The 27,458-nt window shown below is 37.7% G+C and overlaps 1 protein-coding gene across 2 annotated transcripts; it reads right to left on the bottom strand.

Moving 5' to 3' along the window:
* Positions 1 to 769: 769 nt before the first annotated feature.
* Positions 770 to 27,185, bottom strand: dlx6a (distal-less homeobox 6a). Of its 2 annotated transcripts, XM_042776996.1 has the most exons (4): positions 27,075 to 27,185; positions 2,326 to 2,705; positions 1,689 to 1,882; positions 770 to 1,470 (listed from the first exon to the last, which is right to left on the bottom strand). In XM_042776996.1, exons 2-4 carry the CDS (start codon positions 2,630 to 2,632, stop codon positions 1,231 to 1,233), a joined length of 741 nt encoding a protein of 246 aa, XP_042632930.1. In that variant the 5' UTR covers positions 2,633 to 2,705; positions 27,075 to 27,185; the 3' UTR covers positions 770 to 1,230. The 2 variants fall into 2 exon arrangements, with proteins under 2 accessions (XP_042632930.1, XP_042632929.1); XM_042776995.1 differs by lacking the exon at positions 27,075 to 27,185 and having other exon boundaries at positions 2,326 to 2,867.
* Between the last annotated feature and the right edge of the window lie 273 nt (positions 27,186 to 27,458).

Raw genomic sequence — 27,458 nt, 5'->3', positions numbered from 1 at the left:
CGGCTGGGGCATCCACGATTTGACAGCTGCAGGGGCTTCTCGTCTCCCTATTCAGCATTGTAATTTTAGATAATATCCCAATCGTTCACTCTCCTCGGCAATTTGTACATGAATAACCGAATAATTTCATCTTTTGTTTAGTCTTTGCCACTTCAAATCCAAATAAAGATGCCTTTTAGTATTAAAAGTGGTAGAAAATTACAAGTAATTATCTTTGACGGTAAAAACGCTGTAATCAGCGGGCTACATCAAAAATTACCCTAATTATGTCTGCATTTATGAGAATGGGAAAAAAACCCTCTCTTGGATAAAACCCATAAATTGTCCCAAATATCTCCTTCATATTGAAGGAGACTGCAGCTGGATGCTTTGTTCAGGATCGATCCTGTGGCGAAAGGCATTCAGCATCTCGCAGATCAAGGCAGAGAGAAAGGGGGAAAACATTTTGTCAATACCTTAATAATTGAGCTAGAGAATGACAAGATGGACAAGATGCAGCTCTATTCTGTAGGAAAAAAAACTTTGAGAAACCACCAACTCGGGTAAGCTATTTTGTTATTGCTTCAGATAGCTTTCCAGCATGAGAAAAATGTCATAATGTGGTGGTAATTATTAAAATTTTACTGTGCAAGTTGTTTATAGTTCCTAATTTTATATGTTTTATAAATAAATTATGTATTCAATGCAGATTATTCCAATAATCAAATTCATAACTGATTCTAAAAAGCCTGTTTCGTATCGTCTCTAAGAGAAAAAAAGGCACAACACGTTACTTGAAGTCATGTTTACTCCATTTATGACAAAACATAAAAAGTTTTTAACAACTAAAATCGGACAATATATTTACAATCAAATTGCTTGCTTTTGCATGATCAGAAACATCTACGCAAGAAGTTTGAGTTCGTTTTCAAATGCGACTCAAGCGCGTGATATGACAACGTTTCGCTTCCTGTTCCAGTTTCACGTAGGCGATGAGTGTTTGATTAGAGTCAAACGTAAGAACAGATTTTTAATCAATCCGTTTATGATGCTACTGACAGTTAGTTCCATTGTGGACCTTCACCACATCAGATGTCTTCATTCTTCAAAAGAAATCGTCCACTTAATAGGCTAGAATAGGTCTCTATTAAGGATGTTAAACCGATGACAATGTGCGTCCTAGCGCACGTGAACTGGGCGAAGACAGGATGTCAACATCAAGGCCTCTGGCCTAAAAAAAGGGCTAGTTGCCTATCTCTGCATGGCGTCCTGATGAGGTGATGAGTACCAGTGTGAGTAACCGGGCATGTAGCTGTTAGCAGACATGTTTACTCCTTTAGAGGAGGCTGAGACGTCCCATATAGGAGGAATGGCTGGAGAGCGCGGGGACAGGGCGATGGAGCCGGGCAAAGGGTCACACTCATGAGGGTTACCGCCTTGTTTCAACAACTTCTTGAACTTGGACCTTTTGTTTTGAAACCATATCTTTACCTGAAAACAAATAAAAAATTTAGGTTGCTAAATTGTTAAGTGAAGGTGGTATCTAGTATAACGTGAGATTTTATTTTTGTCAGGGGGAAAAAAATAGGCCTATTATCTACTTCCAAAACACTATTATTCCAGCATTATTAATAACAGCAATCAGATATAATACACAACCTAAATGAAAAGCACAGTTCACTGATGATGCAAATGAGTCCACATCTCACCTGTGTCTGTGTGAGCCCGAGAGAGGCAGCCAGCTCCGCGCGCTCTGGTAACGCCAGGTACTGAGTCTGCTGGAAACGGTGATTTAGTGCCTGGAGCTGCAAACTGGAATAAATCGTCCTCGGTTTTCTGATCTTTTTGCCTTTTCCGTTGAAACGTATTTCTCCATTTTCAATCACTGTTGTTTTCTGCTGTTCTGAAAAGGGTGAATATTGTGGAATGATTCCCGCACATAAATATGTATAAGTCTGTACAGAATTTTAAAGGCGATTTTTTTTTTTTTTTGATAAACACAAATAGTCTGTAATGTTCTTTCAAGCACTCTATAGCATAATTACATTGTCTGTCATATTTAGGAAATTGCATGTAGTGACATGTCGAGACGGAGACAATTAGATGCTAATTATAATTTGCAATGGTGGGTAGAATCACTGGCGGAACGCAATAAATCATTTTGAGGAGAACACCGTTATCGCTGCATAGGACGGGCAAAACTAGGCGACAACAAAACAGAACGGGTAAGGTCTTTTAAAAACGAACTTACAGTGCTTGTCACTGTTACATTTTATAGCACAGCTTTCCTCGGTTAGGTTAGCAATGAAAACGGATCTGTATGTTTACGCATGTAAATACGCTTACCTGTGGCGTCTAACCTGGTCTGTGTTCCGCTGGCGTTACTGTGGTAAGACGACAGGTATGGACTGTGGTGGGGATGGCTTACATAGGAGTAAGGTAGCGACCTGTTATAGGAGTTCGAGCCGGAGTACGGAGAGCTGTCGTGCTGATGATGATGAGATCCGGAATGGAGACAGTGGAGCGGATAATGGCTGGCGGCCATCGAAGGGGAGCTCTGTTGTGAGTGCGATTGCTGTCCAAACTCCATGAAAGCAGATTTTGACGAGTCTTGAGCCTCCAGACCGTCAGCCATCGTAGTCATGGTCATCATCAAATTTTCTGCTTTGAGAGCACTATCTCTGAAGTCCAAATGAGTCCTTTCGTTGTGTTCGTTTCGTTCTCTCCTTGGTTAGGAGATATTGCGTTATTACCTCAACAATTTCTCCTTTTTTTGTCCTGTAATTCTCACGCGGTATGGTGTAAGGTGGGCTTGAGTAAAGGCAGAGATTTTAAGGTGGATTCTGTTAAATTTGAGTCCTTGCTTCCAGACTTGATGCAGCCACTACAAGTAAAATGGTTTGTCTCCAAAGGGCAGCGCCTTCCGATTGGTCATTCAACCTAACGTCATCAGTTCTCTGCTTTAGCTGAGACTTCACAGTGAGTTAACCTACCTTAACAGCGCCCACCGTAGCCATAACCATGTGGAGAATAATAATGCTGGGATATCCCTCTGATATTCACTAAATTCCCACTCAGATGTCGCGCGCTGCTATCTAAGTAATTAATCGCGCGGTTCGCAACCGCGGCAGAGGTGCCAAATAACGCTTAGCCTACAAACCGCGCCAACACTGCATGACTCGAACCCATTTAGGTAGAACAGAATATATACGACAGCGACTTTATTGCCTTGTGTACAACTATAAAGCCACTTTTATATGAACGTTAATCTCTAAATGCATTTACAAAACAGCAGAATCAACAATAGTAGGCTACAATAATAACATAACACAAAACTACAGTGATTTACAGTATAGAAAAATATATATATACATTGGGTAAAAATGTGCGATATCAAAATAGAAAAAGCGTTGTTTTAAGCATACTCAGAGATGATTCACGTGAACTACTAAACGCGCCAGATATGGTCTAGTTTAATTAAGCCCCAGTCACTGAAAGGCCCGGGTTAGTGACAGCCTTTCCTTAGTAATCACGAGCCAGTCACAGTTGAAAATATATGCAAATTACGAGTGCAGTTTGTGGTTTGGCAAATGGCGATCACATTATAAACCACGATGTAAATATACCCTACAACATGCAAAGCTTTCTTCATTCTCATCTCACTCAATTTTTATTTTATAGACAACGAGTCTCCTCATGATATGGCATACATTTACTTTAAATGGTAATGAAAAGCAATTATGGTCGCAATCAGTTATATCCAAATCCTCTTTGATTATCCGTTACACTGTATTCAGACCGGCGCTATAAAATTAAGAACAATTCGTCTGTAATGATTATGGACCTTGTTTATTTTGGGAGGTGGATTAAAAGTGGATATAGCATAAATGATCCGCTAATTATACACCAGTGTCGCCTCAATTATCCTCTTATCAAAAATTGTAGCCCTAAATGCAGCATTTAGTTTCAATTTTCTCCCTTTCTGTAATAAGAACTGCGTACCTTGCTATTATTACCAGGGATGTTATTTTCTTTGCCGGATTTAAGAACGCACAAGCGGCGGAGATAACCATTTTCCATGGTGGACTGAACTTGGGAGAGACAGAAAGGCAGCTGGTCGCTCTGAAAGCTTCTGGATTTCTTCTTGTAGACTAGTCAAGATATCAAATATTTAGAGTTCAAAGGAATTGTGCCAGGTAAGAGGAAACGTGGAACATTAGATCATTCGTTTGGACAATTTAATATTTACTCAGTGTGTGAATGTTTTTGTTTCTTCTGAATATTCTAAATATCTGACATAATTTGCTTAAATGCAATTGTCAAATGAGTTAACAGTTGTGATCAGGAATTTGATTAAATATTGCTGCTGCATGACCAGTGTGAAAATGTTTGTCAAGCAAGTGAGAGCGAAAGCAGAGACTTATAGCCTTGGCATGGTACAAACAAATCTTCCAATTATGCTTTCTTGCTGGCATTTTAAGTGCTTAATTGATCGAGACTTCATGGTTTGGTACCTTTAAAATGGCTTCCTTTACCTGCGTTGACAGTTTACCTTTGAAAACTGAGGACATAAATCTAGAATGGCTATATTAGCCAGGGACTGATCTTTTAAACTGCAAACGCACAAAATTCTGCAACAGGCCAATGAATGTTTCCGCGTAGCTATATATTGTACAAAGTCTGCTTATGTCAATTAAAACTCTTAAACTCTTAAAGATTTATTTACGTGCTGCTGCATTATGATAAAGGGTGTTGTGTAGTAGAGAAATTGTATTCCAGTATCTAAGGAGGAAAAATGAAAATTGCGCAGAAATAGAAAAATGAAAATATAAAAGAAAACAAGAGTGCCTTTGAGTTTGAGAACATCTTAACCAGTTTGTTACAACTTAAAATTGACGTAAAAACTAAACTACAATATTTTGCTGGACACAAAACCGGCACAATAATATATTTTAATTATAATTAAAAAAAATTAATTTCTGTATTATAAAGGCGAAATCAAACTCTTTAGTAGGCCTATAGCAAAAATAGAAAAAATTATAATATTTTAGTTTTTTTAAACTTAAATGTTTTTAAATAAAATTACCTTTTAAAGTGATTGTTAACTGCGTTGCATTATTATTATTATTGTTGTTGTTGTCGAGAAAATAATAATAGCAAAGCATGCATGTAACCCCATAAGCATCATATTACAAATCTGTTAAAAAGAAAGAGAGGGGATCTGTGTGGACACGCTGGCGCTCATGCAACCTTATCTGAGCCTTAACACAAAAGTTTGAAATGGAATCGTCTTCATTCCGAAAGTGCGCCGGATCTTGTTGTCGTTCGTCCGAACAGACATATTGACCGGCTCGGATGGAAAGACTTGCCAGTCCAGCAGAGGCGGCTGAACGTGTCCGCTCTCTCCCGAACTCAAGCCCAACGGCTGTACACAGACTCGCAGGCGTCGACGGATTTCCATGGCTGCTGAGCAGAGGAAGTACATGGCGAAAACAGATGGATAGCACGCGCGGCTGTCGGTATTCTGCGCGAGATCACTACAATAGAAATCAAGAAAGTAGACCAAATACCATCAGACCCCTCCCTACCATTAAGGCTAATATTAAATCATGTATTTTATTTCAGGACGGTTTCTCTAAATATTATTCGGATGATTGGAACCCGGTGTTAGAAAAATAAAGACAAACAAGACAGAGGCATAAAAATATGAAATATGTAATTGCCTACCTGTTAAATATAGGCATAAATTCGATTAAACATTTAGATTGATAAAGGGCAAACATTTAAATTATTTAAAAATTAAAAGAATTGTATACGAATTAGCCTAAAGCAATTTAAATATAAGGGTTATTGTGTTTTTGAGCTGTTAATTCTCGCATCATATTCTCATTCTTGCTGAGAGCTCCTCCTGATTGACTGCTGGGTTGATTAAGGTAACTTTACTCTAAAAGTGGTCACGGTTTGGTGACCACGGCCTAAAGATCATAGCATAACGGTCCATTTTTGATGGCCACGTATTAACACGAGCGAGGCCTTACGTCACAGATGGCATTAGCTTTGCGCCTCTGTGCATTTGACGTAGCCATACTGCATCGGATATTTCATCCCAATGTACAACAAAGAAGCTTGTTTCTCTCTAGATAGAAGATGAGAAAATAGGACTGTGTAGTACACAGACCTGAAAGGATACTTCAATGTTCAATGCAAAATTACAGCCAACACAGAAGCGCACGTTGCCTCTTATGAGCATTAATTTTCAGTTCATCTAAATGAACGAGGCTCTGCTGAAATATCTTTTATCTTTTGAGAATGTTGCACAATTGAGAACAGTAGGATTTTTCGGGGTTCTTTTTTGACTTAATAGAAGACATTATTAGCTCTGACAGCACACGGCTCAGGTCTGGGGGAGAGGATTTTCTAGAGAGATGACAGACAGGAAGGCCAGCAATCACAGGCTTTTTTATCCGAATGTACTGTTCGATGCCGTTTATCCCTGATGATAGAAAATTGCTCTGTTGCCAGGACGCGGCTGCTGAAATAGAGGGCAAGAGCAACATTTCCATTTTCCAGTTTGAAAGCCATTGAAATGAATTAGTAAAATGAAAAAAATCCCGCGGTAAACAAAGAGGGGCAAACAAAGATGCACTTTTTTCCTTACGCCGAGCCCCCTTTCATTTTGTAAATTTTCGTTAGCTGCTTTTCTGAGGCTTTGAATTCAACACTTGCAAATGTAATGGGCTCCTGATGTGCACCGGAGATAATTACTCATTTTCAATACATTCTTAATGTAAAGCAAAGTGAGTGTAATTTGTTCCTGTTTGCATATCAGTGCAATATTTGTTCACCTATTACTGTTTACAATAGCACTATTTTAAGTGTAAAGAAATATTGAAGGTCAATTGAAATATTTGTACTTTCATCATTTGCACAATAATAAAATAAATAAATACATACGAAATTAATTGTTTTTATCATTTTGACAAGTGGCTAGCCATTCGCCTCGCATTGATAATATTTCTCAACTTGTAATCTATAAAGTCTCTGGGAGGAGTTTGTTAGAATATTACTTGTTATGACAGTTTGAAAACACACTGAACGAATAGTGGGTGTACGTGTCATGACAGACACATGCTTTATTGTCATTTGGGCGCGCAGTGGCCGACCACAACACGCGCATTTGGTAAACAAGCGCGCGGAAAACGGACCTTGTTCAAGATGCACGAATAACCTACACTCCTTGTCCACACATTTCACAGGTGAAAAAAGCCAAGTTTACAAGACTAGCTACAAAACAACCATATAATCAGTTGTCATCGCTCGCCAAAACGGGAAAACTCGTAAATATTAACAGCAGGAAATCAGCATGACAGTTAACATGTGTGTCAGTATAGTAGCCTGTAAAACGGAAAAAAAATTACGATAAACAACGAAATATTGTTTTAGAATATAATAGCCTTATAGCCTATTATATATGTGTGTGTGTGTGTGTGTCTGTTTGTGTGTGAAAGAATAACGTTAAATTCTTATTTGGTATTTTTCTGATTATGATTATCATTATACTGATACTCTTGTTGCTGATATCGAAATGCAGTTTAACTGTCGTTAACAACTGATGCTGTTGCTTTACAAAATAATCCCCGAAATGTTAGAATTAAAATGAAGTGCGTAAGAAACTAATTTATCAGTTTTAACATCGTACATTCATTTCTTTTAATCAACTGATTTCTCTTTGATCTTAAAAAGCGAGTGAAATCAATGGCTATATTAATATTTACGTGATACGGAGATCATGTGGCCTTTGGAAGGATAGTATTTTGCATATGAATCTCTGCATGGGCAGGTGTCTACTGAATGTCGTGTACTAATGCATGTAAAATATTTCTTCAGTTCTACAGTATGTATATATTTGCCTTGAATTCGTGCCCGCATTGTCTGAAGAGCTTTTGGAGCGCCTATATCTTGCAGTGCATTTGCCTGAGCTATTTACCCACCCATAGCCATTATTTATAATCATTGCTATTAGCTGGCTCTGATAGATTTTGATCTTTGATTGAAGCTGGTCCAGCTAATCTAATTCGAGGGACCATGGTTACGGTTTCTTTGTGTGTTGTATCCATATATCCATACAACAAAACATAGCAATTGTGCTTAATTTAGCTGATTTTAATTTTTTTTTTTTTTTTTGATACAGCTGAAAATTACAGTGTTAAACAACAACATAAAGAATATTATTTTAAAGTTAATATTAAGTTTATTCAAATAATGCTGTAGCTCATATTTTGTGCTGGCATTTGGTGGGCTTATGTTGCGTGTGATTTAAGGAGAAGTTTCCATGATCTGAATTTCCTGAGGTCAGGTGAGGAAGTGGCACAAACAATGAAGCACGGATAATAATTGTTTGCCTGAAACTCAAGAACAGCGAGTTTGATGAGGCGTAAAAACAGCAGAGAAAAAAAAGTCACACCTGGAGAACCGCCTTGTGCTTACCACATTCATTCTCCTGCCAGGGTTCACATGAAAACCAGTTTGCAGGAGCTGTGTGCGTTTCTCAAGCTCCTGTTTATGGCTTAATAATCACAAATACAAAGACTAGCTGAAACTACAAACTTCCACCTTCTAGCTGATGAAGAACATTTGAAATTCACTCACAAAAGGTTCTGCGGGAGCTATTAAGACTGCACAGTTACACCAATGAAGCTGTGAAGCCAAAGAATGGCTTGCCACCAAAATTAACGCTTAAAAACACAAGCTGGTTAATTTAGTTATTAGTATTTAAAGGTGGTAGACCACTGAAAAATTTGCAGAGAATTAAGTTCTAAGTATGAAATAGCAAGCAAGGTCATTATACATCAAGTCATAAGGGAGGACTAATGTATATTTTATCAGACACTCCACTAGGCGTGTGCAAGTAAAAATGAGTGTATGGCACAAAAACATTAGTTTCAGGATTTTTGGCTATGTTTTTGCATAGTAATGATGGATTAATGGCTGTAAGGTTAATGGAAGACAGCATTTATTTCAAGTTAAATGCTGCAAATATTATCATATACTCTCAGAAATAAAGGTAAAAAAGCTGTCACTGGGGCGGTACCTTTTCAAAAGGTACACTTTTGTTCCTATTAGGTCCTAATATGTACACTTAAAGTAGCAATATGTACCTTTAAGTTATCAAAATGTACCCTTTAGGTACAAACATGTCCTTTTTGAAAAGGTACCGCCCCAGTGACAGCTTTTGTACCTTTATTTCTGAGAGTGTAAAAATTGCTAAATTAAATAAAGAAATAGAATCTAATAACTGAAAATATTTTTTTCTAAGCATTAACCAAACTATTAATCTATAGGCCTTTTGTGCAGTGACATTAAATACACAAGTGTAAAAATAGCGCGGAAAATCATCTCCATATAGAGCAGCAAAGATGAAGGACAGTGGGAACGTTGTTTAAGTTTGGATCTGGGTCAAAATGGATCTGATCACACCAGACTCGGGACATGTGGCGGTTTAAATGGCATGGCAGGGGTGGTGAGCCGTCAATCATAAGCTCTCATGCTTGCCTCAACTGCTTTCCTTCATTTCCGAAAGCCAGCAGACCAACGTAGGGAGAAGGCGAGTGTTTGTGGAGTCTCTTAAATATTCAAGCAAAACCAGCATCGTTTGATGTTTCACAGCTGTGGCCTTCAATAAACAGCTCTTTCAGAGTAAACATTTAGCTTTAAACTATTATACATTTAAAATATCTGTGAAGATTTGATTGTACACAAGCTGTTCTTTTGTTTTTTTTCAGTAGCACAAAAAAATGCATCTTTTCAGGTGGGTGTAAAAATGCTCTTCCTAAATAATGGAAACCTGGATGAAACAATGTTATTGTGTTGTTTGACACCGTGTGCTTTTGACTGAATATGAAGCACCGCATCTACACATCCTGTCGTCTCTCTCGGTCACCCATGTTCGGTTTCTACGGCTGCAGTGAGTGAGATATGACCAGAGAACTGGCCTCTAGGAGAGCAGCAAGCCATCCTGGTGCTATTAGGCTCGTGGCTAATAATAGGTGTTTCAGTCCAGGGGAAGATCAATCAGGGGGAATCATGGGGAATGTTCTGAGGAGCGCTTTTACACATCTGTCCAGATGGATGAAATTACACTTGTCTGTTTTTAGTTGCATTACTCCCAAATTGGCTGTCTACTTTTTTCTCTCTTTCTCTCACTCTCCCCTCATTCATGTGTCAGTAGTCTACTAAAAGGATTCGGCACTAAACTCCCTGTTATTTTTCATCTTTCCTCGCTTGCTCTGGCCTCCCTCCTCAGTCACGCTATCTACGTTCTTGCATTCAATAAGTTGTATGTAAAAATGATGTAGAATCTGCACGAAAAAACAAAAAGTTAGTACTTATACCAAATAATTTGTAGTAGAATTTTATCACATTTATGTCATTAATAATAAAAGGTCACCGAAAGCTGAGACATCATGCTAATTACTGCAGCTGCTGAAAATCATATTCAGCAAAAATGATGGGACTCAGTCTTAAACGTTTTCAAACAAAAAATAAAAATTACATCTACAAAGTGGATTCCTTGAGTATTAGACCAAAAAAAAATCTGTCCTATAAAAATAAATAATAAAATTAGATTTTATAGAAATAAGCAGATTAGGATGTTTAAAAAGATAAGAGCAGAGTTATTACAGTTAACTAAAACTAAAACAAACTAAAACTAAAACCATAAAACCATAAAAACCCCACATTTTCTGTTCAGTTTAATAAAATAGACATTAACTGCAACACAAATAAAAAATATATTTAAAAAGCTTTATTTTATAAAGCCAAAGCAACATCTCAAATAAATATAAAAAAATACACATAACAAAATACTAAAACTAACAAAAATTAAAATACAAATCAGAAAATGCAAAAATAGAAACAAATTCAAAATATTAAGAAAAACTATAATAGTATCTCAATTAAACTAAAATAAATAATAAATAATACAATTGACAAATATTTAACATTTCCAGACCACTAATAACACTATTATGCAAAAGGTAAAACTACCTTTATGCTGAAAATATAATTTGCAATTAAAAATGTTCTCAGACTTTTGGACCCCCACTGTGTTTGTCATCAGCTCTGCTATCTCTAGAATTTCAAATATATAATTACATGCATTTGTATTGTGCAGCTGCAATCACAAATCCCCAAGTTTCCCATCCAAAACAATGATATTTGCGTACAATACTTGCAGTAAGTCATTAGAAAAGAAAAACCATCACCACTGACAATGCTTATGTGAGCAAAGATCCTCTAAAAACAATGTTTTTGGACCCATATCCTAAGAAACACAGAGATTGCAAGCAAAAGGACATATGAGAACGTGTGAAAGTGAGGCATTGAAATCCTGACCTGCAGTAACCCTTGAATAGGTGAGTGCACTAGCTGAGGAGGTAACCACATGCTGGACGGGCCGCTTACGATGCAGCACTGGCAGTTATCTAGCACAATGTGTCAGTCAGAGAGTGGGGCATAGAAACTGAGAGGGGTCATTTGCAGACTACGAAACAGCTGTATGCATCTGCGTTTCCTAACCAGGATGGCTGACAGCTCGAAATATTTGATACTTGAAAGTGGCTGTCTGGCAAGTTGTATTGCTAGACAGTTGTATTACGCCCTCCTGAGTTCCTACACAGTCCGACGTCACTTCTATCAAAACTTCGAGACTGATTTTCTTGTGGCGTGAATTTGTATAAGTATCTCTGCCGTAGTCATACCTGGCTCGTGCACACAATGCAGGCACTCTGAGAAATTACCTCTCAAGAAAGACACAGCGGGATACTTTTTATCAGTGAAAATGAATACTGTACATCATTGTTGATTCTAAGCCTGATTTGAGATGTTCTCCTATTTTTGATTGCCCAACATTGAGAGATATTTCAAGCACTGAGCAAGCTGTCTGAGAAGAAAGACGCAAGCTCGATGACCAGAGGAAGAAAATCAAGGCTCCCCAATGTGTTACCCCTGGCAACAAGGGAAAATTAGCATTGACACATGAGCGAGGCCACAGAAAGGCCTCTAGGTATTTTACGGCTTGGAAAGTGACAATCAAAGTAGATGTAAAGACATCCTCCCCGTTCTATTTATATTGAAATGAGCTTCTTTTATATTTCCCAAAGAGCACCAAACTTATAATGTATGTATTTAGTTCATTTTACCATGCTGCACATTGCGCCTGAGATGCCCAGGCTCTCGTGTATGCCCCCCGCTGCGGTAAACAGAATGAGACTCTCATAGCAGATGCATTTCAGGCCACTCACAACACGCTAGTGAGGCTGACATGGCCTCCCTCATTTTCCGCCACAAAATTCAGCTCTCGTGATTGCCAACACACATAATGATAGCGTCTCCCAGAGTCACTGAGGTGTCCCACTGACGCGCCAATATTCTCTCTGTCATACTGCAGGAAATTCAGCGGCGGCTACCCTGGAGAACCTGCCTTCTACATGTATCAGAAGTTGTTTTGTTAATCGAAATAAAGGGCGGATTGCTTGATCCAAGGCATGGAGCGGCTCGCTGTTTCCTCTCATTACAAGATGGCCTTACCAGCGAGGAGGAATATGCATGAATACATTAAAAGGTAATGAGGAAGCTGTCAGGAGAAGGTCGTTCGGGGCAGCGCTTGGCATTGGAGAGCTTTCAGTGATGGACTTGTCATCTCAGCATGAGAAGCAAAAGAGGTGGAGATCAATGGCGTTACTAATGGCAGCTGTTGCCAGGTCTTCCTTCATGCTGGTAATGTAGGTGCAGAAGCATCTCACCTTATATTTTTTTAACATGAATGTGCTAATGTGTTGTATTTTAAAATGCTTAATTAAATATTTCAGTCCTTAAACTACGATTCTGTCATTTCTCAAGTATGAATGAAAATGTGCGCTGAATACACAAATTCAAAAAATAAGAAGGAGCCAAGAGTAAATCATCATTCGCAATCATATTTTGAAATATTCACATTTACAAATTTGATCAAGGCAACGTGGAATCACATAATGGAATGTCATGGTAACAACACCTGGCAACAGTTTATCCAAGTCCTCATGCCACTCCACCAAACCTAAAGCGCTGGAACATTATTTCTGTGAGACAGAAAGTCCTATGAACAAATAATGGGTGAGCGCCAGTTTAAATAAAGTATGGTTTATGACTTGTGGTCAGGACCGTCTCTCTTTTTTAAAAAGTGTGCTGTATAAAAACCGCTGCCAACATTTTTTTTTCTCCATACGGTTATAATACAAAGTGGTTTTTTTCCCCTCCTCGCAGTGAGAGATTCAGTCAATAAAGGACCGGCAGTAGACCAGTAGTCTGCAGCCACAGGAGAATGGAACAAACCACACACGCCAAAACAAACTGGTGCTCCTTTGCAATTTTTCAGTTCGGGCATTTTAATAAAACATTTACAGTCCTTCTGCACGGGGTAAATGCTTTGCGAGCATGCCCTGTTTCGCTTTTGATATGAATCAACAAAAGACTGGAGGGATTCATTTCCTTCACCTAAAAAATAAAGAGCTATAAGCGTCCCATTGCCCAGGTCCAGGTGTTTTGGTCTAATTCACAAACAATCCGGCTGTTGCATATCAAACCAATTACCCAAATGAATTGTACAATACCGAGAAACAGACACAGCAATTTTCAACTTCCATTTATATTTGCCACCGCAATTATAGATCATCAGAAACTGTCATTAAGTAACACTAGGCTTGTATTAAGACCATACAGACTGTAGTCACTGTCTTGCAACTACAAAAAGAAGGCGTCCATTAACACGGTCCGCTTTGTAATAGTCATTGGCCTTTAAACAACAAGTAAAGCAACACTGGATATTTTTTGTATACATCAACAAAACAGCAATCAAACACTTGTACTGGAGCCTGTGATTATTGGTTTGGTTGAAATTATGACTTGGTCAAACAAAGCTCCATATGTCTGGAAACAGCTACAGTCACCTTTTTGTACATATTAAGCAATTGCAGCTTTGAGTAAGTGAGAACTGCTAATTCATTTTAAAAGTGAGACACACTAATAAGTAAGGTTTCATAAATCATATTTTAGACCCTACTGGGAATTGGGTTTTATGGATATCTTTTAAGGTTGGTGACCAACACAGCAAAGCACTTAAGAAGAATTCATTTTTCCAGCACTCAAATGTCTCCATTGAGCTATGCAGCCATCCCTAAAGTCCTCGTTTGCTGAATTAAAACAGCTTTAGGTGGGAGAATTAAAGTGGCGAGTTAAAAACGAGCTGAGGTACATTATACACTGGCTCATAAAGTTGAGAAAAGCCATTCATTTTAATACACACCAATCAAGCTGTTACCGTGATGACATCTCTCTGCAAAGACAGACAACCTGGAGCACAGCTATGCACATTTAACTCAGCAGACAGACGGTGCAGTTTATTTTAGTACCACTAAAACTGCAAAAAAGACGTGTATACAGAATTATTCATGTTTAAGATTAATTATGGTTAAGGTTATCCTTCAAAGGCTTGCATGTGAGCTTTTTAAAAAAGAAAGTACACAGCTCAACAGGATCTACTCTGTGACAGTGCACATGCCAGGAAACACTGAATGCAAGGCATCCTTCCCATATACGGAAGTGCCTGCAAAATAACAATTTACAGGGATCAACAATATGTTTTTGGTCCCCACTGTGTAGTTAGGAAACAAAACAAATGTACAAACAGGAAATGTATATTTTAAATTAATTTATTATATAACTAATGAATAATTAATATTGAATATCTTCATACACACACACACATATATATATATAAAAATTATGGCATACATGACAAAACATTACAGATTTGTTTGTAATTTTTTATCCATTCTTATCAATGCTACCAAGACAATGCAATGCATTCTACAAAACCAGATAGATACAAGCTTTTGCAATCAGAATTTGCAATCAAGTCACAGAAAACAAAATGTTTAGGTTTGGAAGGCATAAAAATGATTTTAAAAGGCTAAATAATATAGCACTAGCCCAATATGCCAAATGACAGTTCTATCAACTGTCTTGAAACTCGCCATGAATTGGGGCTCAACATGATGCATTAAATCAAGACTTTGCCTGGAAGCTGTTCAGTGACAAATTGTTTAAAGACTTCTCAGTGGTAGTGTGTTTATCCTAGTGGGTCTTAAGTGGCCTTATGAAAATAACAGTAGTGGCAGGTAAGTCTGACATCAGAACTGGAACATGCACCGCCATGAATGTATCTGATCCCAGGTGAACATACATTAATATCAATTCTTTGACCTTGGTTTAAGCTAGCTGTTAGGCTGTGAAAAAGGATAAACCCCCTAAAGGGGCTGACTGTGCATGTCAGGCAGAGGGGTTTCAGGGTTAAAGTCTGTCTTCAGACTCTGAGAGGAGGCTGTAACAGAGACGGGCCAAAGGCTGCAGGAGCCAGGAGCTCCTGCCAGGACTGTGTGGTAGAAAGCTGTTAATGAGCATTGTAAAGGTCATAATTAAACATAATGATCTGGACTTCTCTCCCAGTGCTAATGTCTATCACATGCCCAAACCCGGCTGGCCCTTCAGCCTGGCTGCAGCGTGTGTCTAGGATGAGACTAGAAGGATGACCTGGAGGATGGAAACAGTGGACAGAAGGAGAGCCGAGTATGTGCAAGTTGTAGCTTGGTATTAAGATCAATGATGTGATGCGCATTTTTGTCTAGATCCATTCATTTATTCAAACAAGCCTTAAAAATGGACTTGAAAACACCTCTTCTATTATGAGATGGTTTAACTTCTTTTTTATTTTATATATATATGTACACACACATACACTAGTCAACATTTGAAGTGGATCAAAACCTTTCATCAGAGTTGTCCTAACTTTTTTTGTTCTTAACTTTTTTTGATTCACTTCAAATGTTGACTACTGTGTGTGTGTGTGTGTGTGTGTGTGTGTGTGTGTATGTGTGTGTGTATATATGTGTGTATATATATATATATCTCAAGCAATATATAATGAAGAAAAAGCTCTCATTAAAAGAACTAGTTTCACAAAAAAAGTACTTTTTGGCATAATCTATTATTTCTTAACAAAACTGCATCACTGCTTATTATTTTTGTCCACCAAATCAAAGTCATATGGTGAAACCATCAAACAAATCAAATAATTTTACCTTTTTATGACAAGGCAAACTTGTTTTAGATTCTAAAAGGTTTTGGTGCAACTCCCCAAAATTTAAATGACATTATTTTGAACAAATTAATATTTGTAAAATAATATTATTAAAACTAATTTAGATATGCACACTCTTATGTTTTCAAGGTGTAAGAAAAATAATATTTTAACTTTTTTTTTTATAAATGTCTATGGTTTAAAAAAAACATCAATACAAAGAGTATATTTCTAAGAACATGGCACAATTTCCTTTATTATAGACATCTAATTTGTCACTAACTCAATTAATTTTGTGAAAACTCCTATTTAAAAAATCATATACTTAAAAAAAAAAAAAAAAAAAGCAGGTTATAAGAAAAAATATGGGGTGGTAAGATCCTTTTGTCACTCTAATGCATAAACGGGAGCATTAGAGCACCTCGAGATTGGGATTTATTGGCTCTCAGCTGAAAATCAAACAACTTGACACTTGCATAAGCATCTAAAATAGCCTAATAAATTATCACACATTAGTGAACTGTCCAAGTACAGTGCGTTTCCTGTTAGAGACTGCCTGAATGGCAAACACCAAGGGACAAACACCACTCTGTCCTCTTGATTATATCAAATAAATAAATACAACACATGATGGAGGAGGAAAACTCTTTTGTGTGAACACTTTTGGCAATGAATCAGAGCGCTGACATTTTAAGGCCCCACTGTTGGTTCTGCCGCTGACTTGCTTTCACAGTTTGTTGCAGAGGCTCAACACGTGTTCGTGACAAGCAGCACTAGAAGAGCACTAATAAATATCTCGCGCTTTATTCCTGCTTTGAGGTAGACTAATTAACTGTGTGCTGCACGCTCTCCCTGATGACATACGTCCCGAAGAGAGCCAAAAATAACACGACTGCGGGAACACAAGAAGGGAGGGGGAGAGTATGTTTGAAAAGTACAGGTTTGGGGTGTATTTAAGCGCACTGCATCTGCATTAAGGGCTGAGCTGATTCCCCCACAGAGGTGTTTTAGAAAAGCCCTGGCCTGAGGCACGAGAGAGAGGGTTTGCTCCGCTACAGCACGGTGAAGGACACTAGACAGAGCCACCTGTGGCGGGAAACTAATCTCACATGTGCAGCCCTGACAGGGCATCTGTCAACAGGACCAGAGCAGCACTGAGCTGATCCATTAACATTAACAATTGGCCCCTGCTGTGTAGTGAGGAAACAGGCAATAAGTTAGCATGGAGGATCTGGTTTTAAGGTGGCCTTCACAGGGCAACATAATCAAGCCTTTAGGCCCACAACATACTCTGTGCAAGAAGGCAAAGCTCCCAACTATGCAACACGTACATGATTGCATTCCGAAATGTGGCAGGATCCGGATCATAAAACAAGGGACACTATTGCAGAAGTTAATGTAAATTGTCTACCATCCATTCATATCTACAGAGCCTCTAAAAGGATATTGTGATGGAAAAAAATATGAGATGCTTTTGTGTTCTTTCTCAAATATTCTGAATTCCCTAAAAAAATTTGCATTCGCTCACAAAATGCTCTTTTTTTCTCGGGGGAGAAATGAAAAGATTTTGTAAGCGAACACAAATGTTTTGTTAGGAAATACACAGGTTTTGTGACGATAACCAACAGTTTTGCAAGTAAACGCTGAGGTTTCGCAAAGGGAACCAATAGTTTTGCACAAAGCTTTTGGGCAAAACTATTGGTTTTGTGCAAAAGCTCTGCAAGTAAACGCAAAGTTTCTCTGAGGAAAGCAAAACATTTGCGAAAGAACTCAAAATCATTGAAATACAGTTTTTCCATCACCGTGCTCCCTATTTTTGTATATTTAGAGAGAGAAAAAAAAACTGATTGGTATGACTTTGTTTGCATGAATTTGAATTCTGCTAAAGTTTCTTGAATTGTCAATTTGTCACCATTGGTTGACCTGGGAACATGGTGCTGCACTACTAGCAATAGTTACTGAAGGTCTGACCATAAATTGCACTGCAGCTAAAAATTAAGATGAAGCATTTTTTTAAAGAATCAGTTGCTAAAATGAACATTTGTTTATAAATTGCTACAATGCACAAAGCATCATGCATCAGTGAGAATCAACGCATGCTCAATTCTTCTGCAAATCTGAAATCTGTTTTTCCATGCATCGCTTTTGTGTTTGTCTCTGTATGTGGGCAGAAACAAGTCATACAGAATAGAAAAATGATTTACTCCTCCATCGTCGCTGGACCACAACATCTGACAGTAGGCGGATCACATGAGCATCACTGTCTTCTCAGCCATCAGTAGTTACTGCATCATGTCACTGCTTATTTGCATAAACTTGAACTCTGCTCTCATTTGCATAAAGTTCAACTTTATTGTGGTGTCGGGCACACCCACATCACAACGTCCCACTCACCTCAAATCACCAACTTTTATTGAAACGGAATGACTTCCTTTCACTTTGTCCCTGCAAATTGTGGTCAAAGTGGATGTAACTTAAGAAAACAGTTACCTCTGGAATCTTGTTGAAACTCGTTTGATTCAGGTATGACGTTGGAAGTCCATTTTCTATGTTGAATTAAACCCTGAATTTCGTTTTATAAAATCTTAACAACACAAAATGCAGTTGCTATGGCATCTTTCTTGAAAATGCACTGTAACAGTGTTACCACACTAACACCTGAACCACAAAATGCACCCCAATAAATCTTTTCCTTATCTGATTTTTGCTTTTTTTAAAAGGGAGAAAAAAAGTAATGATCGGCGCTGACTGAATGTGAATATGCCTGCCGTGTAGGAGCAGTGAGAGTGCTGGAGCTGAAGGCATGGTGGAAGACAATGGATGAAAGGAGCTGTCAGAGCGAACAGGAGAAGAAAAGAGAAGTGCCATGGGAGCGAAACACAGGGATGGGATGACAAAGTAGGGAGGTGACAGAGGAAGAGAAGGAGGAGGAGGATGGGGGGGGGATTGGGGGCGAGGAGGACACAAGGTGAATATGAGAGCCATCAGAATGCAGACGCCAGCTTGCTCTTGACCTCTCTCTCAGTTTGAGATGCCCAAGATCTGAAAATGACATCAGATAGGGGAAGTCTGACTCTCTTTCATGATGCCTGCACTACTCCTACTTGCATGAATGGACAATATATTCAACACACCAGACACTGCCTGCTGAATATCAGACGTGTGTTGTTCTGCCTAGAAGGTAGATTTTATCTATCATTTTATATGTGTTCATGTCTACTCTATCTCTCTATCTATCTCTCCATCTCTCTCTCTCTATCTATCTAATACATAAACAACAAACAGTCAGAATTACCTATCTACATATCTGTCCACTGTTCTATACGAGATAGACTGATAGATCTATCTACATCTTTCCATCCATCTGATGCATTAATCAACAGTTATACAGAATTATCTAGCTACATATCTGTCCACCTATTTAACTGTTTATCTATAAGCGAGGCAGACAGACAGACAGATGGGATGCAAGAATAAGGTTAGCTCACGGTTGAATACATAACTCAGTTTTACAACCACGGTTTTCGGTTTGGTTCTGATGGCTTGGTACATCAGAGTGTTTTTGAGATTTAAAATGCAATTAATTTAAAACAAATTAACAACAAAAAAATTTATGTACACTTCTTATTATCATATCAGAGATTATCATACGTCTACTTAAAATTTATTTTGAAAGAAGCATTAGGCTATTTTTCCTATTTTTGCCCAAAAATAGGATGTACTGGCCATTATTGAGTACTAGAAACACATGTAATGTCCGTTTCATTCATACTGGATGCTGGAGGAAAAAAACGAAACAGAAACTCCACATATGCATCACAGAAGTAACAGAACTCAGGACACTCCAGGAAATCTCTAATATGGACAAAGGCATCCAGTGATTGCTCCAGCTGATTAAAATAAAGAGAGAGAGAGATAGAGAGAGATATAGATAGATAGATAGATAGATAGATAGATAGATAGATAGATAGATAGATAGATAGATAGATAGATAGATATTATTCATAGTGTTAAAAACACATGGACTTTCACTGACGAAACTACACTAAAAGCCAAATACCGAACAGCAGCAAACATCATGAAGCGTATAATGTCACCCAACTTGAACAAGCAGCTAATATGCAAAGCAGAGAAATGTCAACAAATCCTGCAGACAGCTGTTTGGGGTTTCTTTACCATTGCTCAGATTTTGGACTATTCCATGTCTCCCTCACCACTACTGCTATAATCCTAAACAGATTTGCTCCAACCACCAGAAAAGCCAGAGTCTGGGCGTCTCTGCAGCATTCTCCACAGAGAACATTAATAGGCTGCATGTGCTGATAAATCATGGAATGGATTAGACGCAACGTATGTGGTCCTCTGCCGTAACTACTGGTGGCATTTAGGGACACATTTTAACAAGAACAGAAATTGATCCATGCTGTTCTCACATCCACACTCGTGGACTGAGTTTTGTCAGTTGACCAAGAGCAATGACATAACCAGGGGGCTCTTTTGTTTTTTTCCTGAAAACACAAAATTGTACAATTCACACAAAATATTAAAAAGAAATTAGTTCGTGGGTCTAAAAAAAAAAAAAATCTCAAAAATCTTGAAAATTTACACCCCTTTCCTGCCATATAATAATGCTGTATGCTATAACATGTAATATATCTGTCATTTCTATACATGTCTGCATTTATGTATGAATGCATGTCTGTCTGTGGCTGTACTCGTTCATTTATGTAGGGGGTCGGGGTTCAGACGTGGACTCTCCACATGTGCACGAGTTGCTCTTTCTTTCACTCTCAGTGCTGGAAGGGCTGCCCGTAGTGCAACTAGAGGAAAGACTGATCACAATTATCCAAGACTCCGGAGGGGCAGTCTTGTCTAGGACAGCAGGGTGAAAATTACACACGCGCACACATGCCTAGACAAAATAGAGCCAGGGTCAGGGGTGTCCGGATCTCAGCTCCGCACGTGAGGAGATCATGCAGTCTGTGATTTTTGCTATCTCTCTTTTTCTGAAGGAGGGGCAAACAGGAAGTGAAGACGGGGGATTGGCGGGTTTTAAACAATGAGGGTGCTTAATGGATGCCAATCTAATGTGCCCGAGGCTAGAGAGACATCAGCACATCAATACTCCAGACAGAGGACACAGTCATCTATAAAAAAAAAGCACACTGGCCTTTTACAAGTGCTAATAAAGATAATAAATAGAAAAACTTGTAAACACATAAAGACCTTTTGAGAAACTTATGTCATTTGTTTTTGTTTTTTTTCTAATTGTTTGTTTCTCATATGGGTCAATGACATGGTGCTCTCTTTTTTCAATTCAAAAATACAATGAAAAATGCCACTCATACACACAATGACATGAATACACATATTTTAAGAGGTTTGAAAAGCAGTATGGCAAAAAATGTTTTGCACACACAAGCAAGTTTTTGCCCACTATTTCTGGGACATTCCCTTCATATATAAAATTAAACCATTTCGGGGTTTTTTTTCATCTGAAGCTGGGATTCTGTGTAACTGGGAGCCAGTACATCTGAACACAGAGCAGGTTGCATGCCAGGATCCTTCATTGTTCAAACCTAGAAAAACGAAAGGCTCCTTCATTAGCTGCTTTGCTATCTGTTAACAAAAAGGCGTGGGAAGAGGGCGGACTCCATATTTTGCTCAGAGGTGGTCATATTCAAATAACTAGCTAGTTACGTCAAAACCGGCACCAAATTGAAACAGGCAGCTGGATGACACATTTTTAAACTCAGACTGGCTGCATGTTTTCTTTTAAAAAAAAATTTGAGCTGGTAGACACAGCAGAAACCTAACTAAATGCAAAAAAAATCTACAAAAGTGAAAATTTCATCCGATGTCACCTCTAAAAATATGAGATTTTTTAAAATGATGATTGTACACTCACATGTATTAAAGATTATTGATGGTTACACCACATTTTTGTCAAGTCATGAAATTAATTTTTTCTTGAAAATAGTATAAGCACAAATTAATCTAAAAAGTATACAGTTCTTTGTGGTAGATTTCTTTTGTGTCTTGGACATTCTTATATGTCACTGACCTGTTTACCTATTGACAAAATAAAACGATATGCTTGTTACATTAAACATGGGAATTAAGCAGTGTTTAATGACTAAAGGGACACAGTTTTGTGTTGTATCAAATGAAGCACCACAATGTTATGGCTGTCATGGCAGCACAGGGCAGGAGCACAGAGGTTCTTGTCAATGTGTTGTGAACAAGCTATTAAACGTAAGCATTAAACAGCTCTTTTTAGTGCTGTCAAACGTGGGGACATTGGTGTAGCCCCATAGCGTATTTAAAACGATGTATTCCTGGGTTTCATTCTAAAGTACACACTAAAACAGTTGGGTTTTATTTAATTACACAGATCTCCAGCCTCTTAATGCTGCTTTTCATGTAGTGTATGGTTCGACTCCCCGGCTCTTCTGAAAAATGCCCATTATTCTTGATAGTGGGTTGGCCATAATAGACAAGCACAGGCATTTAACTGCAGGGTCAAAACTAAGTTTAATCATTTTAAACTCTTTATAGTCTCTTCAACAGTGTTGAAAGCCCATGAAATAACTGCACACTACAGTACAAGTGGTCATTTCTGTCTCCCAAACTGATCATCCTGGTAATGGCCCACAAATATGAGGTGGGCATATCATTTTTCAAATTAATTGCTTTTTATTTTACTCACTTCTCTCTCTCTCTCTCTCATAGTTTTTTTTCTTCATTCTCTATCACAGTATGGTATTTGAATATCAGTTATTCAAAGCCATTCCGAGGTGAGTGTGTGAATTCAAATCGACATAACTGATATTAAATACTATAAAAATAAAATACAAAATCTCTTAAAAGGAATAGTCCACCCAAAAATTTTAAATTGCTGAAAATTTTCTCAACCTCAGGTCATCCAAGTTGTAGATGAGTTTATTTCTTCATGAAAATTGATTTGGAGAAATGTAGCACTACGTCACTTGCTCACCAATGGATTCTCTGCAGTGAATGGGTGCCGTCAGAATGAGAGTCCAAAAAGCTGTTAAAAACATCATAAGTAATCAACACAACTGCACTGCATCAATTAACATCTTGGGAAGTAAAACTCTGTGTGTTTGGAACAAAAAAATAAATAAATACATCACTGAGATTTTTTTAACATCAAACTGTTAAAAATACAGCTAAAACAGATTTTAGTGCGAGAGCACAACAAGGGATGTACTTTTTGCACTGGAGGAAGGATTATTAAGGATTATGACCAGAAGTGAAAAGTTAAAGTTGAAATTTGAAAAGCCTTAATGATGGATTTGTTTATTACAAATGCACAGCTTCTCGCTTCACAAGCCATTAATAGATAGACTGGAGACTTGTTGATTACTTGTGGATTATTGTGATGCTTTTACCAAACTGTTTTGATGGCACCCATTCACTGCAGCTACATTTCTCCAAATGTGAAGAAACAAACTCATCTGCATCACGGATGGCCATAATGCTACAAAATCGCAAACGATCTTAGTGATCTGATTTTTTATACTGTTCTCATTTGTAAGTCGCTTTGGATAAAAGCGTCTGCTAAATGATTAAATGTAAATGTAAATGTGATCTGATTGTTTCTTATGTTGTTATTTGTAAGTTTATTTGTATGGTATTGTATGGTATATGATTAAAATTAGTAAGCTGAGAGGCCTTAGCGTCTCGCCTTTGAGGACAAGTGTGTGGCTTTGACCTCCATTCGGCAGTAATGACGCAGTCTGACCCCTGAAATACTTCTCCACATTAGAATCACTATTCACATCCTTTGCTTGCAATGTGCTTTCGCAAACCTCCAGCCGACATTCGGGATCCAATGCATTGTAGTATTCTTGGAACGTTCCACCTCCCCCTCTTCCTGCTATCTAGAGAACTAATCTAAAACCCTGCTATTATGATTCTTGTACTTGGCGTATCTGAGGCCAATTTAGAACATCAACACCATCAATCACAAGACAAAGGGGCCAACACTGCTGTCCTACAGGTTTTCTTGTCATCCAGGTCACGTCCTCTTCCTACATAAGACTTGTTCAGTCTCAGGACTCTCTGCCTGAACCCACTCAAACCGCTGTCTGTGTTATTGCGCGTTGCAACGAACTTTCAATGACCAGGTGATGCAAGTTTATCTAAACAAGGGCACGGCATTTTCTCCTCAGCTTTTAAAAGAAAAAAGAATGGGACAAGCACAAGAGATCGAGGAGGAAAAAGGACTAAAAGATGTAGAAAAAGAAATAAAATGAAAGGAAAATATATTTTCAGTCTTCAAAATTTCTGTTTTTATCCTAAAAATGTATGTACCAAATAAAGTCTCCCAGCAAGCAAATAAACAAGAGCTCCCAGTCATCAACTAAAACATGGTCAGGGATGGTTGGCATGTACAAATAAAACAAGAACATGTCTCAGGAGGAAAACAACTTTGCCCTTTTCTATTCCTCAGTATGCAGAGTTTATAAGACTATAAAACTCATAGAAACGGTCTGCAAAAATTTTTATCTTGCCATAAAGTGCTTATTATACACATGCATTTTCAGCGCATTCAATTGCTCTACATTTATCTGTGCCACACAAGCATTAGGAAGAGATGTGTTTAATCAGTACAAAATATTCAAATCACTGTGGTTAAAGTATACATTGACGAACAAATGCATGCCAGACAAAAGACTGGTCGCATTCGTTCTCCTCTCTTAATAGAAAATGGCTGGGCTACTGGCACAGCGCCACAGTTGTGCTCATCAGTGGATGATATCACATGTAATTATCCTCACACACCCACCTAAGCTTCTCAATATCATCAAAACACACGGAGTACAAATAATCATGTGCATGAAGGGTTTGGAGGATGGTGCATTTACAGTACAATCCAAACTACATTACCACTGTGTGTGTGCAATGGATCACGGGGACAAGAGACTAGTTGGTTTTAAATATTATTTATGCCTTAATGGGAGAGTGCAAAGTGAAAGAAAAGTGATGCAGAGAGCCTGGCAAAAACTTTTATGCCATTATCTTTTTGAAAGTCTTTTATGCTTACCAAGGCTGTATTTATTTGTTCAAAAATACAATAAAAGCAGTTATATTGTTCAATATTATTACAACTTGAAATAACTGTTTTCTTTAATATACTTCAAAGTGTAATTTATTCCTGTGATGGAAACGCTGAATTTTCAGCAGCCATTACTTCAGTCTTCAGGATCACATGATCCTTCAGAAATCATTCTAATATGCTGACCGAGTGTTCAAGAAACATTTCTTATTATTTACAAAGTTGAAAACAGCTGTTTTTCTAAATATTTTTGTTTTTATACTTTTATTTATTTTTTCAGGACATTGATCAATAGAAAGTTCAAAAGAACAGCATTTATTTGAAATAAACATTTTGTAACATTATAAATGTCTTCACTGTTACTTTAATTTAATGCATCCTTGCTAAAAAGTTTTTTTTTTAAGTCTGTGTATGTAAGTATATACATCTTAATCCTTATTTCTAACATTTTTAAAATATATTTTTCAAGGTTTCATAAATATAATTTTTGGGAGTCCTAGGGTTAAACTAACAACAACAACAACAAAAATCTAAATCAAAATGAATTTAAATTCAGAACTTAAAAGCAATGATTGTATGGATGAATTGCAATTTTCATTTTCATTTAAAAAAAAATAAAAATCTGTGTTATGTCAATGATCCAAAACCAGAGCAAACAATAACTGGACATTTTTCATGCCATTACTCAAACATTAAAAAGTTGTTCTTGGCCAGAATAATCTGCAAACTGGTCTAGGACTAAGTTAAAAAGTCTGACTATGCCTGATTTACAAATAGTTTCCCAATTTAACCAGCTGCTTCATTCAGTTTAATATCATGGCAAATGATAATTAAGCAACCAAATGAAATAATATAGACATATTTCATTGTGAGGGACAGTTTTGGCATCATCTGCTATTCTCACTGCACTTCTACCATCTTGCTCAGTGGCGCTGTGCCCTGGGGCCAAAATTTTTGGGCAAACACCCAATTAGAAAGTCGCTGCCCTAAAAGGAAACAAGTGGTACATGGTTCTACTATCCCAGACATGTCACGCTATCTCCAGACCCCGTCTAGGACAGGGGAATCCCCTGAAGCTTTGTGTGCCAGGGATGAAGATATGTACAAATGTGATAATTCTATCACAAATAGATGATAAATTAAAAGAAATGCAATGTGTGATGATAATTATTGGGACACACTAATATAGTGTAACTAATCTGAATATACAATCCATGCTTTACCATGGCAGGCTGACAGAAAAAAGCCTTGCTGATGCTCCAGTATACAGGAGGAGAAACTGTCTGCACCAGAGGCCAAGCACCACCTCTACTTCACTGCCAAACAAGCTAACAGAAGAAGAAAAAGAAGAAACAAATAATTTTCCTCACACACATCGTGCCTATTTGAGCGAACATGATAAACAGGCCTACTGTTTTATACCAGGAAAACCAAAATATGACCACATACACACTCCAAAGATCTGGGAGTGATAATGGGAGTAATCTGAATTATCTTTACGTGTGTATACGGCAAACGGGAGCCACTCCTGAAACTGATTATTGACATAGCGATAACCATAGCAACAGTATGATTTGCCGTAGTCACAAGCAACGCCAACTACTTGGCCAAAGAAACACGATCGATAGGAGACGTATTGTTGTCTGGAAAATATTAGTACGTTATGTCCTCGACACGGAAGCGCCGTTTTTCCGTTCAAGCTGTAGTTTTAATCAGCACGCGCTCTCTGGATCATTATGTACAAATTTCCCCCAAAATATTTTTTATAAGTTTCCCTAGGCCTGCAGTGGAGACAGACGATTCAAACATTTATGAGTTTGTCAAGACACGTAACGTTACCTCCGTTTCTGACTGTGATTTTGTAGCACCTCAGACGAGCTGCAATTGTCCAAGCGACGCTGACGTCAGCACGTCAACAACTAGTTCCGAACAGATTTGAAGACTTTTAGCTGAAACGTTTCAGTCTGTACTGTCTCTTATAAACACATTTTTGAAGAATTTTAAAGATTTTGTGTCCTGTTCTCTTTTATTTTTTAATTTTTTATATTATTATTGTTATTATTCATGACTTAATTTTATATTATATCGTTAGTAGCAATATAATTTTAAATAATAATTTTAAAAATAATTTTTAAAAGTTATACAAAACTGCTGGTTTTGATCTTATATTTATTGCATGTGTATATTTATTACTATTTTTTAAGTAAATGACCAAATTTTGTG

This window comes from Cyprinus carpio, chromosome A19 (genome assembly GCF_018340385.1).
Source record: "Cyprinus carpio isolate SPL01 chromosome A19, ASM1834038v1, whole genome shotgun sequence".
Lineage (NCBI taxonomy): Eukaryota > Metazoa > Chordata > Actinopteri > Cypriniformes > Cyprinidae > Cyprinus > Cyprinus carpio.
This window is presented reverse-complemented; position numbering and strand designations above follow the sequence as displayed.

What these genes read in the sequence shown, in the direction of transcription:
- dlx6a (XM_042776996.1), bottom strand. Translation starts at nt 2,632, where the DNA reads ATGATGACCATGACTACGATGGCTGACGGTCTGGAGGCTCAAGACTCG. An exon ending in GACCAGGTTAGACGCCACAG is followed by an intron (nt 1,883 to 2,325) that starts GTAAGCGTATTT and finishes CACCCTTTTCAG; the next exon opens with AACAGCAGAAAACAACAGTG. An exon ending in TCGGGCTCACACAGACACAG is followed by an intron (nt 1,471 to 1,688) that starts GTGAGATGTGGA and finishes ATTTGTTTTCAG; the next exon opens with GTAAAGATATGGTTTCAAAA.